The following is a 13,289-nucleotide window of genomic DNA, read 5'->3' on the forward strand; positions in this document are numbered from 1 at the left end:
AAGCAAACGGCATGAGGAGAAAGAACATATGGCATGTCCTCTTGAGACTTGAAGGCAATATAAGACAAATAGATAGAGTATGTGCTCTGGAAAACCTCAGCTACTCTCCTATGGTTAGGATAATGTATGACTGCAACTAATCCAGCCTTCTGAGCATGGGTTCCTACTTGATTTTGTGCCAAGATTTGATTAGAAACAGGCTTACTACATGTCTGGATCCTTTTTTCTTCCTTTCCTTTTTTCTAACCATTTTCCTCTTTTTCTTGGTCCTTTGTCTGGTTGAAGCACTTTCATAGGCTGGATAAAATGTTACAAGCTAAGAAAATGTTCATAGTACATTAGAGCATGCTCAAAAAATGGATCTACAGAACCTGTGAGAACACTGACTAACAACACGATCCTTTTCCGACATGCCTAGGCCTTCGTCTAATAAGAGCGACACCATAATATCAACTCTAGAAACATTCTTCCTGTCTTCATGATCCTTGACTTGTCCCTTCTTGCCCCCAAGCAAGCTGGAACCAACTGCATGCAAGATTTAAGATCAGAGACCAACAACATGAGACTGCAGCTTCCGAGAAACTTGGAAACAACATTAAAGAGAGCAGAATTTACTCTGGATAGTTACCAGCGCCTGCGTAGATAATATTAACAGTTTTATGCATAAAGTTAAAGTTTTAGGGAAAAAACTCCAACTAATGCTTCAAATTTTTAAACTGTTCTCTCCGTGTATAGAGATTGTGAAGTCCACCAAGTAGAATCTGTATTGAACTACCCCAGATAGGTCACTGGGCATAGAAAACATTAAAGACTTACTCACAGAGTATATTTTACAATTTATTTTTGTGGAACAAGTTACTAGGAGCAGCATCTGATTCTATTTAGTTTTGATGGTTTGCGATCAAAGGTTTTTGTTCTCAGAATATTTGCCAAATCACAATCACGTCTCTCCTCATTTGGATTCTCATTTTCTTTCTCTCTTTGTTTTTTTCCCCTCTGCAAGACAAAAGCAACCAAATAATTCCGAATTTTCCATCACGCTCTCCAAATCCCTCCTCCCCTAAATCCTAAAACAATCTCACTCTCTTCACCACTAGGACCCCACCCACATACCGCCTCTCTTCATTCTCTCACACTTCATTCGTTTCTCTGCTTCAGTGCAAAGCCAAACAAGCCAGCCATTAAGTTGAGTATAGCGCAGGAAGTGGGCCTTCGGGCCAGGCAGTACTGTTTACATGAAGCTTGTCAGGTTTCAGCGGCACTTTGAAGTGAGCAGCACAGGAGACTGTCTGTCACTAGGCAAAGGCCCAGCACTGCTCCACTGACTCACTCACATTCCCCCCATTCATCTGAGCGGAGAGAGGCAGGGAGGGTGGAGACACAGAGGGTGTAAAAGGGGCAGAATAGAGGAGGCAGGTAGATTTATGGTTTTCCCCCCCTTAGAGTCTCTGTTCTTAACTTTAATCACTCTTACCCATCTGTTATTACAACTTGTCTTTATTAAACCCTTGGTGAGGATATAAAAAAGACAAACATCAAATAAATATAACATCCCATTGGTCATGATATAAGTCGAAAAGGTAACTCAAATTAGAATATTATCCAGAGAGGTGCAGACTAACATAAACAGCATATAAAGGCTACGATATAAATGCACTAACAGTACACTATATGCATGCCTCTAGCCAAGAGCTTCTGCTCTGAGGCACGGGGATCAGCTTTCTCTTACACATCCATCTACTTCATGACATCACTGCAGAGACGATTGAGTTTCAGCCATGAGCAGCTTGGGGGATTCCAACTTGCTACAATACACAGAGAGTCCAGAGAAGTAACAACAGCAGATCGGAATATTTTTCTTTCGCCTTCACCAACCGCACAAGTGGGAATATTTTCACACCTATGCAAGAGCACAGGCTTGGCTTGCCAGATGATTCCCATTAGTTTACACAACAGGCAAAAAAAAAAAAAGTTTCTTGTTTTTGTTCAGCACTCGAAGGCAATGTTAATGTACATGTGTGAAGATGTTCCCTGCTGCATTCTTACATGGTGGTATTAGTTGCTTAGGCACAAAAGACCCACACAGATGTTAAATATTTTACAATTTACTGACAGAGTAAGTGATTAACAGGCGAACTGTGTTTATACTGACAGGCTCAATGTACACGGATTCCTTGTATTTCCCTGGGGGATAGTTCTGTGTTAGTGGCTAATTCCCATTAAGAATTCCAATAATCACTTTAACTGTTGCCCGTCAGTCTGAGGCAACAGATGTTCAGGTGTGATACAACCCTCACCCCTTGAGAAAACAACGTGGCTGTGCTTTAATTAAAGAAAATCACATGTTAACAACAGGGTTTAATCATTAAAACAATACTGAACACATATAGGAAGAGAAAGATGAGAAAAAAACCTCACACAAAGCATGCTGTTCCTGTTTAACCACAAGTTCAAAATTCATAGCCATGAGTTGTTTGATGATATCTGTAAATTCTGCGGAGACTCTGCACATGTTTTCCGTAAATCAAGAGTAACAACACAATGTTCTAATCTATAATCACAAATTAACAGAAAAGGAAAACGCAAAAAGAACAAAAAACAGGCATGTCTTTGTCTGGACTTGTGGCATTCATACAGTGCAAAATTACTTAGTTTGAGTACACTAGCAGATAAGGTAAAGTATTTACTTTTTAAATACAATAATATAATGTTGTGTTTTTACAAATACTATTTACAATTTTGTAAAACTGTACATGAAATGTTTTTGCAAGTGTTAAAAAAAAAATTCAAATCAGTCATTCAGTCTGTGGTCTACTGTGTGCTGGATCATCACTCCCCAGAGTTTATGGAGGCTTTAAGAAAGGAACCAGAGAAGGTGAGGAGAGCATTCAGCACATGGCATCCATAGCCATGATTGTTATTTGTTCACACAGTCAGGTTCAGTCTGTGTTTATCCAGCTTGTGTTTTTCTCAAAATCCAACCCTCAGTTTGGCATGCAAGTGTGACTAGAAAGCTGAGGCAAACACAAACGCTAGAGCTACTCACTGTGCTACTTACCTATTACATGAGGTATAGATAATAAAACAAATAATCCCAGCAACACTCATGTGCTTTCACTCTACACAGTGGTCTCTCCCTGTTTGCCATTTGTCAGCCTTGTGTAAAACTTATGCCAGGAGTTCAGAGTCTTTCCAGACCAGATCCAGAAACCAGAGGTGATGCCCACTATCAGGGTCATCAGATATTTGATCATGAAGACGGTGAAGTCTGGTGTCATGTGGGGTCCAGGATGCATAGGGCAGGGAATGGCCAGGCTCCTGCAGTTGTGGCTGACCCAGCTGTGCTCCCAGTGGGGCCGAAAGGCCTGCTCATAGAAGAAACATGCAATAACAATGGTGGCAGGGACCGTGTAGAGCACGCTGAATACCCCGATCCGCACCATTAATCGCTCCAGCTTCTCCGTCTTGGTGCCATCGTGTTTCATGATGGTGCGGATTCTGAACAGTGACACAAAGCCAGCCAGCAAGAAAGAGGTGCCGATGAAAAGATAAATGAAGAGAGGGGCCAAAACAAAGCCCCGTAGAGGATCCAGGTTGCTGAGACTCACAAAGCAGACTCCGCTGAGCACATCACCTTCAATCTGCCCAATGGCCAGGATGCTAATGGTCTTGACAGCTGGCACTGCCCAGGCTGCCAGGTGAAAATACTGAGAGTTAGCTTCAATGGCCTCGTGGCCCCATTTCATACCTGCAGCCAGGAACCAGGTGAGAGATAGAATGACCCACCATATGGAGCTGGCCATGCTGAAGAAATAGAGCATCATGAAGAGGATAGTACAACCTTCTTTTTTGGTGCCTTGGACTATGGTCTTATAGCCATCAGGGGTGAAGCTGTCATTGCACGCCACCCTATCACCGAGGAAGAAGCCTGCTATGTAGGCAATGGAGACCATAGTGTAACAGCCAGACAAGAAGATGATGGGCCGCTCGGGGTATCTGAAGCGTTGCATGTCAACTAAATAAGTGGTTACTGTGAATAAAGTAGACGCACAACAAAGCACAGACCAAACTAGAATCCATATGCGGGAGAAATGAATTTCTTTATCACTGAAAAACATTTTCCCACCGCTCCTAGATGACTCACAGGGAGCGGCACAGTCCTTTTCTTCTAAAAATTTATAATTTAAATATGGGGGAACTTTAAGAACAGACGGGCAATGGAATGGCCTTCCACGTGGGGAGATTATGGAGACATCCGACGTTCCTGGAACAGATATAACCGGAGGGACGGTGGCAGTGGAGGAGTCATTTTGGCCCACGCAGATTTGTCCATCTCCCAGCACAGGGAAGTTTTCGCAGCGCAATCGGTCCGGCCACTGAAAGCCAAACTTGTTCATAAGAGCCTCGCAACCCTGCTTGGCCCTCTCGCAAATCGATCTGCATGGAGGAATGGCCTTTTCCAAAACTGTACAAACAGGCGCATACATGGAACACAGGAAGAATTTCAACTCTGGCGAGCACTGTACCTTCACGAGCGGGTAAAACTGGTGCACTTCGAGCCCTGCGTCCTCCTGGTTGGAATGACCCACTAAATTGGGCATGATGGTTTGGTTATAAGCAATGTCCGTGCACAGAGGTATCGAAATCGGCTGACAAAATCCATGTTCTGGGACAACTATTCCGTTGTCGCCTTGATACTGTGCTGATATCAGCAGAGGCAGCAGGACCGCAAAAAAAAAAGTTTTGCAAAAACGCATCTTCCCAAGTTTAAGTCTCATCTACAGCCTGATAAAGTCGCTGTAAATTTATTTAGTAGGCTCCTTCGTATTATCGGTTTTCCAGTAACAGTAAGTCTCTATAGGGGGGCAAAGTTGCTCCTCTCTTTGTTGCTTAGTCTCTGCTTAAACACTGCTGGCTGACTTTTTTCTCTTCCAAATACTCAAATTCCCTTCAGGCCAGCATTAGTGAGAAATACGCCACAACATCCGGTACAATCTTTCAAAATAAAATCCCATTATGATTTTGAAGGAAAATACTTGAGTCTCAGATATTTTTGCTTTAATGCCTAACACCCGCACCAACACCATGACCACCATCAACAATAACAATCAGCATCATAATTATAATCATAGCTTTGGTTATGGAAGGCAGTTTCAATGGCATCTGTGGCATCAGAGCCAGAGAACCTGGAGACATTTGAGTCAGGAAGTGACAGGGGGTGACTGAATATATGTATTATTATCATGGGCAATCCATTTGAATCCATTTGGGAAGGAGGATCTGTATGTAGGAAACGAAACACTGTTGAACCATGTGTAAAATAAATAAAGAAATGAATGAATGAATGAATGAATTTCACCTGCTCCATTCCTCACTGTGGAGGCAGCAAGGCTGATTCTCTATCAGGCTTATTTGTTATTCTTCATTCGCATTGTTGTCTGTGTCTATGATTTATGGCAGGGGTGGGCACCGAGGGCCGGTGTCCCTGCAGGTTTTACATGTGTCCTTGAACCAACACAGCTGATTTAAATGGCTAAATTATCTCCTCAACATGTCCTGATGTTCTCCAGAGGCCTGGTAACGAACTAATCATTTGATTCAGGTGTGTTGACCCAAGGTGAGATCTAAAACCTGCAGGGACACCGGCCCTCGGGGTCTGGAATTGCCCACCCCTGATTTATGGGGTATGTGTAATTTGCTCTTTTGCACAATCTGAGTCTTTTTTTAAGTTCATTTTAATTTTCTTTATTGTTATTGCTTATTGTTATACACAATTAAAACAAAAAAAAAAAAGACAAAAAATCAACAACAACCTTGCAGAATATAAGAACTTCATAATGGGTACTTTTAACAATGTTCTTTTTATTCTAAATTATAGTGTTTTTAATCTCAGACCCACATTCTTGCATGGAGTAACAGGGTTCAATATCTGACCTGAACAACCTGCATCCATGGATTACAAATTTGGGGGTTCTTTTGTCGACCAAAATCAGTTCTGTTTCGTTTAGGCCCAGTAGTATGCGCATGCTCTTATTTTGAAGGAACACTTTCTTGTCTACTGGTTGCATTTTAAGACGCTTTGAAATTGACTCCACAGCTGGAGTGGTGTGGTAGAACGGACTTTACAAGCTCCCCTTGAACTAAAATGTACATAGGAGAAGGGTTTCGTGTCACTTTCAAGTGTCCATCAGTAACTCAGTTTATTTGTATGTAGTAAGATCATAATATCTTCATTTTAAAATTAATTTACTGAACAAACTGCAGACCTAAAACTGACTACTACCACTAATATTAGAAGAAATGATTATTATAATAGAGATAGTATGTACATGTTCTGCTTAACATAGCCTATATAGCCTTTATACACAGTTTCTGTGTAAGGTGTTTTTTATGTGAGCACCTGCCATGCCACACCATGGTATAAATTATGGGGGAGGGGATGCCACCACATGTTGCTATGCCCCTCTGTTTTCTGCTTGATGTTAATTGGAGTAAAAGTATAATCCCTCAGCCTCAGCCAATGTGCTTTCAGGTCGCGAGGGCAACATCGAACATCTCCTGGGTGGACTTGAGGAGCGCACGAACAGGATTAAGGCGATGACTGTCGAGAAAACTGTTAAAACTCCATAAGTTCGCCTTGTTTGACTAAATGCGGGTAGGTGAACCCTTGTGTTTGAACGGTAAATTTTACTGTTCAAAAAGTTGTTTTTTACAATAAAATTAGAAAAATTTGACTGGTAAAAGCGTTAGGCTAAAGCTACGGGTTAAATTAGCAAAGTCGTCATCAAAGTTTGCTAGCTTATCCAGTTACATTAACGGCTAGTTAAGTTTGCTAAGTTGGCTAGCTGAAAAGTTGTCTTTTCCCGAAAAAGTAGTTTGCTAATGTATTTCCCAAATCTGCTGAATGTCTAAATTTACTATCCAAGGCTTTATAAAAATGTTTCGTTCTTTGTACATTGCCAGAGCTGTAACGGAGTACTGAAGAATCAAAGGGGAGTTCAGAATGGCGTTTGATGGACGTCAGAGCGCATTTGCAAATTCACTCTTCCACACTTATCAACGTCAGGTAAACAGGAATAAGCAGTAATTTAGGCTAAGGTACTTTGCATATTTGAAATATCTCCATTTGTTAAGAGCTCATGATAGGCCAACTCACTGATGATCATTTTTTTCCTCCATATTGATGAACTTCTGTTATGGGACAAACAAACAAAAAATGCAGTTCATGCCTAAGTTTTTTTTTTTTGGTTAGTTCAGAGTAGAGCCACACTAAAGAATGAAACAATATGTTTTAATTATGATCTCTAAAGTTGTGCTTGCAATTCTTGGAAGTTTTTCTTTCTTCTTTTGGAAGTTCTGTTATAAAATTGTCAAAATAAATAGGTCTACCCTGGGGTCTCTTCCCAGTTGGATGTACTTGTAACACTTCCATTACACATCCTAACTACCTTAATTGGGTCCTTTTGACATGAAGGAGCAGAGGATCTACTCCAGGTATTCCTTTGGACGTCTGCGCTTCTTAACTTGTCTCTAAAGTCTGAGCCCAGGCACCATATGGAAGAAACTAATTTCATCTGTTTGTATTCATCACCTCACTTTTTTGGTCATTATACAGATTACCTGATCCTAGGTGAAGGTTGGGATATTGATAGACTGGTAAATCGAAAGCTCTTTGTTCAACATGGCAGTCCAGTACTGCTGATGCCACACTGCTGGTCCAACTTGCACTCCGTCTTCCCATCACTTGTGGATAAGATCCCGAGATACTTGCTTCTTGAACCTTGCTTAAGGCAGTCTCTCTCCCCCAACACAGAGAGAGCATACCACTGTTTTCCAGCAAAGAACCATGGCCTCAGATTTGGAGGTGGTGATTCTCATCGCAGCCATTTCATGCTTGGCTGCAAACTGCTCCAGTGTACACGGGAGGTCATGCTTTGACCCTGCAAAAATCATCTGTGGTATAATATGAGATTCCCAAAGTGAGTGCCCCCCTCAGCCTGGCTATGCTTTGAGATCCTGTTGATGAAACTCAAGAACAGGATTGGAAACGAGAGGTGACCCTCTCAGTCCAACACCCACTGAAAAAGTTGCTAGGCTTTTGCCAATATATTTTATTTCAAAAATCGTTTCAAATGTAATTTTTCGAAATAATTTCAATTCCGTATTTTTATAGAGTTAAAATTGTCTGTGAAAGTTTTAGCTTAAGTGTTGTAATTTGCATTAGTTTGCCTTATATGAGATTGGATTCTCTTTATTTCAGGTGGGTGTTAATGCGGGAGGTGGAAATGGCAGTACAGTAGCAATACCCTTCATTTCCATCCCCAGTGCATCACAGCAGGAACAGGACACTGCATCCTATGTGCCCTGGTCTTATTCTACTCAGGATGATCCTTATGAACTCATTAGATGTGCCCAGCCCAGCATTAAAAGCAGGTATTCACCTAAATGAAGTTGTAAGCAGTTTCATTGCTATGCAGCAATGCTTGTTCAATCAAAACTGCTATTTGTTATTTCCTAAGAATTTATTTTCTGTTACTTTAAGGAAACCCCCTGAAAATGCTGATTATGATGGTGAGAGTGATCTACAGGGTCTAGTGTCAAATATTTTGGATGATGCAGATTCACAGGATAGCTTCTACAGTGAAGGGTATGTCATGGTTTGATGCATGTAGTAAGTTTTGGTTTACTTCATGCTACAGTATGTATTTGTAAAATTTAATAATCAACAGAATAAGATGTGTGAAAGTTTTACCTTCTTAAAATAGTTTGTGATTACTGTCACTAAAGGAATTCCTCAATTCCTCTTTTAGGACCCTACCTACATGCAATCCCATCTGGTCTCCAAAGACATTGAGTGAAGAACTGCTACAGTATTTACAATCTGAGGCTAAAATGCAGCACAACCCTCCCTTTACTCCAAACTATGTATCTCAGGAAAGTTTCAGTAAAGCACAGCAGCGGTCAGGAGACAAAGACGTTGGCGAGCTAATGCAACAGTCGAATGGGCTTGTTTCTAATCAACAGTGGCTTTTTAATGGAGAGAGCTACCTCCCCCATCCCCAAAAGCTGCCACCAGGTCTACCAGTACCAAATGCTGGAAGCAGCTATACATCACAGATGCAACAGAACAAACATGTCACCATGTCGTCTTATAATAAAGGAGTCAATAGTCAGGCTTTTAATAATTTTCCTGACATCAGTGACATTTTTAGACCTCAAAGTGAAAACAACACACCCTGTTTTGAATCTTTCTATGAAGATAACTACATCCAGGACAGCATAAAGCCAAATGGTATTGGGCAGTATGTACCAGAACACATTAACCATCTGGTCAGCAGTTTTCAGTCATTAATGACACATGGGAATGATGGCATGTATTGTGGAGACCTGGGAAACATGCATAAGCAGATAGTGGGTATGGACCATGAAGACAACGTGGCCGAACAATGGAAAATAACCAGTCCTACAATGTCAAGACAGAGTTCTCCTGGAAATCAGATCCCAAAGCAGCTGATGGGGGAATTGGGGACAGCGCAAAGAGAAAGAAACAGAGTGAAGAAACAAACATTCAAAAAGGATGGCTTTCAAGATCTACCCGATTTCTACCCTCGAAGCACAGACTACGTCCAGCAGCCAAAGCAGTTCCCTGCACTTTTAAACCACCCAAATCAATACCCAAAAAAGATGGTGCATAGAGAGAACATAAATGTAAGTACAAACCAGTATTCAAAACATCAGCTGCAGAATAAGACAAAATCCCAGGTTCAGAAAGAAAAAAGCAAAATGCAAGCAGATGGATTTCTAAGAGAGGGCTCTGCTAGGAGGCCCCAGTTCAACACTTCCATGAGAGAGGGGGAAGCACAGCTCCTTTCACAAAACCCATACTTTCACTTCCAGGAGACTGGGCAGTATAAGAGATTTGATGGTGAAAACAGCATGGTCAATGCAGGGAATGTACAGCAGTTCACGCCTTTTGTGTATCCTGCAAATGACCCCAGGAGGTACTCGGGGATCCCTGTCAAATCCAACTTCAGCTCTAGATCCACACGGCCTTATGCAAGTAGTGTTCCTGGCATGGAAGCAGATGATGTGATTCCACTTAATGAATCTGCAGCTTTCAACTCCTATCTCAGTGACATGAGGACCCACAGAAGGGACAATACTTATCATGGAATGGCCTCAGCAATGACAACTTCAGTGTTAATGAATCATGGAGGACCTGTGATTCAGCTTTACTTCTATCTGGATGAGTGTTATGAACAGTGGAAGTGTTTGGAGAAGGAGAGAAAAAGGGTATGCCATCAAGTCCTGATTTTTTTTTTTGTCAAGAGGATATAAGGAGTAGAATCCCTCTTCAATCTAAAGTTATAAAAAAGTTTATTTTGTAGAAATTAAGTTAATGAGGTCATTTGCTCAGCTGATGAAACATGATAGAAATATAGCTTTTGTGTGTGCAATACAACTGAATTATACCAGGAAATGTATTTTTTGTCAGCTTGGGTCCAGGCATTTCTCTATTGCTAATATTTAACATCAGCTTGAGATAAATCTGTTTGCAGTTTATGATGTACAAAAATATTTTGTTGGTATTTATCAAAAAAATGTTCTACCCTTTTAAAAAAATTTTTTAAGGTTGTCATATTCTTGTATATTTTCTATTTTAGACAGAAGTCATCCTTACAAAAACATTTCTTGAGAAAAGGACTCCAGCAGTGACCAACAGTAACCTGCCCAAAACTCCACCAAATCCCACAAGAGTTGACCACCTCATTGTTAATCAGATAAAACAACAAGCAAAGGTGAGAACCCTGAATTTAATGCCTATATACTGTCACCTACAGGGGAATTTTGTCACAGCAGTTGCCAGTTGTTAACAGTTACAGGCAACTCAGTTCTTACATTTTTTTTAAAGCAGGAGCACTAATTAAAAATCATACATGCATATAAAATACTGCCCCAGTAAGGCAAACAGTTAATCTTAATTGTTTCCTTACATTGTATTTATAATAGCTGGGTTTAAATTGTGGCCTTGGTCATTTTTTGTGGCGTGTGTCAATTGCACAGACCAAACAAACAAACAAAAACCCCATAAGTGGCAACTACACTAACATGACCTAACTTACAGTAGTATACGAAAGTCTTAAGCCACCAATATCTTTCTGTTTTTCTTCCAAGCAGCCAGACTCTTGTAATTTTTTTTTTTTTTTAAAGTGGTTTTCAACAGTATTTCTCCAGGGTTTATGAATGTCTTTTAAAGTTGTCCTTTACACATGCTGTTCAATCCAGTGCTTTAACATGATCATTTTTAGAGGAATATTTTTTTTGTTAAGCCTTATAGCATTAATCTATGAATCATTCAAGGATAAAAAGCCCCCTAACTCTGGGGCTTTCCGCATAGAGCAGACAACTTAGGAAAGAACCAATTTTTAATTGTATCTTTAGACACTTTACTAACAGCCTGTTTCTATATGTCTAAGTATACATATCATATACATGCATATCTATCTATATATTGTATTTCCACCTATTGCCTACAGTCAGAGCAAAATTAAAAGAAATGAGGGGTGTTTTAAGACTTTCGCACATTATAACTGTAAACCTAGTCAACTTCAATATTAAACCTTTTTACATTTCATGTTATTTTCATGCATTATATGTCATCATTGCTTGGGATTGGTCTTTTATTATATTTTTTTTAAAATTGATCTTTTTGTGATGTGTTACAGGTGGCAAGTCTTCTGGAGAAAATGGAGTGTCTATGTGGTGTTCCCCTTCCAGCAAACATTCACACAGCCCTGAACAAGAATCATATGGCCATTTGTGTCACACAGGCAAGATGTAAGGAGGAAGCTGCGAACATGACCAAGCACCAGTGGCAGAGACCTAATTTCACGAAGGACAGAGGTAATCCACGTAGTGGTAGACAATGTTGTATGTATGTTCCATGTTGCATGTTCTAATGTGTTCTTATTCATAGACACCTTGTTGATGGTCATGGCTCTAAAGGACCTAGCTGCTACCACTAGGAAGCTCTGCACAGCTCTGTGGTGTGCCCTCCAGATCACACTGCCAAAACCCATCAACATCCAGGATCATCATATTATCAAGGAGGACGCAAACAAGGAGAAGTGCCCTTCTTCATTTGAAGGATACTCTTTTAGGTTATAATTTAGCAAGTCACAAGTATGAGTTGAAGATAAAATTAAAGTCACTCCACATTGCCCTGCTTTTAAGTGTTCTATAGCTAGCAGGGTCAATGAAACAAAGGTTCTTGTAGTATTACCTAAATGAAAGCAAAGCCACATTTTTATCTGCAACACAAAGATCACTGCAGAGTATGAGATGAGCAATTTAAAAGTGCGATGACTTCATTATTTGGTTTCAGAGAGCTTCTTTCGTTGTGTAGGAATTGCATGAAATGTATTTTATCCTGCTGCATCTTAACTTAATTTCATTCAATTAGTGTCAGACGCAATCAACACAAATCTTGCACCATCACTGTTGTATTTAAAGGCACTATTTATGTAGAAGATTTCAGTGAATCTTCGTTGTTTTACTTATTTATTGGAATGTAATGGAACCTCAGTTCTGGGTATTCCCAAGCAATAATTGATTCTCAAGGGCAGTAGCTTAAAATGAACATGCTAATTATTAAAATGCTTTCTGAAATATTCCAACTGAACAGCTTCAGTTTCTCATATTTAACTTTAAAATTCTACAATGAGAAAAGTTTTTATCTGCAATTTGGTGCCACTAATGCAAATTTCTAGTAAAAAAAATATAGATTTTAAGTTTTAATCACACTTCCAGCTAGAAATATCGTATTAACAGACATATCAGTGGGATGTTAAACTCTCTGAATGCACTGAAATGTTCAAAGACTTGCTGCATATCAGTGTCAATAGTTTTGGATAAATGTTCCATTTAGTATTTAACACTTTAATTATTTGTTATTAACTGTAATCATAATTCACTGTTATGTGAAATGTAGTCTTAAGTGAAAATATGGTCAAGCTTTAGAGTGTAGCATCTAAAAAATTAAATGCATTAATCACTTAACAAACGATATCAGTGAATTGACAGTTTGTCAGCAAGGGACCAAAACATGAAGGCATTACAAAGAATTCTCAGGAAATACTGACTTATTGTGTCATTTCTTCCCTCATGTGCTTTGTGAATGAGCAGTGTTGTTTTATTCCTGCTATTTTAATGTTTCTGTTGAATTTTTTCTTGTTGTTTGAACTAAAAAAAAAAAGAAGCAAATAAAGCAATTTCATTGCTAAAAAGCA

General features: G+C 39.8%; 2 protein-coding genes across 2 annotated transcripts; one reads left to right on the plus strand and one right to left on the minus strand.

Moving 5' to 3' along the window:
* Nucleotides 1-1,481: 1,481 nt before the first annotated feature.
* On the minus strand, nucleotides 1,482-4,943 carry fzd2 (frizzled class receptor 2). The gene has a single exon (XM_031729911.2). The coding sequence runs from the start codon at nucleotides 4,776-4,778 to the stop codon at nucleotides 3,120-3,122; it is 1,659 nt and encodes a 552-aa protein (XP_031585771.1). The 5' UTR covers nucleotides 4,779-4,943; the 3' UTR covers nucleotides 1,482-3,119.
* Nucleotides 4,944-6,077: 1,134 nt separating this feature from the next.
* Nucleotides 6,078-13,275, plus strand: moto (minamoto). The gene is made up of 9 exons (XM_031729909.2): nucleotides 6,078-6,206; nucleotides 6,533-6,655; nucleotides 6,964-7,066; nucleotides 8,261-8,433; nucleotides 8,543-8,647; nucleotides 8,811-10,293; nucleotides 10,665-10,799; nucleotides 11,727-11,904; nucleotides 11,978-13,275. The coding sequence occupies exons 3-9, from the start codon at nucleotides 7,004-7,006 to the stop codon at nucleotides 12,166-12,168; spliced, it is 2,328 nt and encodes a 775-aa protein (XP_031585769.1). The 5' UTR covers nucleotides 6,078-6,206; nucleotides 6,533-6,655; nucleotides 6,964-7,003; the 3' UTR covers nucleotides 12,169-13,275.
* The last annotated feature ends 14 nt before the right edge of the window (nucleotides 13,276-13,289 follow it).

This window comes from Oreochromis aureus, linkage group 4 (genome assembly GCF_013358895.1).
Source record: "Oreochromis aureus strain Israel breed Guangdong linkage group 4, ZZ_aureus, whole genome shotgun sequence".
In the NCBI taxonomy this organism is placed as follows: Eukaryota; Metazoa; Chordata; class Actinopteri; order Cichliformes; family Cichlidae; genus Oreochromis; species Oreochromis aureus.

Bases quoted from the DNA above. Each gene is read 5' to 3' on its own strand.
- moto (XM_031729909.2), top strand. From the start codon at position 7,004: ATGGCGTTTGATGGACGTCAGAGCGCATTTGCAAATTCACTCTTCCAC. The intron at 7,067-8,260 runs GTAAACAGGAAT...TCTTTATTTCAG, and splicing joins TCCACACTTATCAACGTCAG to GTGGGTGTTAATGCGGGAGG. The intron at 8,434-8,542 runs GTATTCACCTAA...TGTTACTTTAAG, and splicing joins CAGCCCAGCATTAAAAGCAG to GAAACCCCCTGAAAATGCTG.
- fzd2 (XM_031729911.2), bottom strand. From the start codon at position 4,778: ATGAGACTTAAACTTGGGAAGATGCGTTTTTGCAAAACTTTTTTTTTT.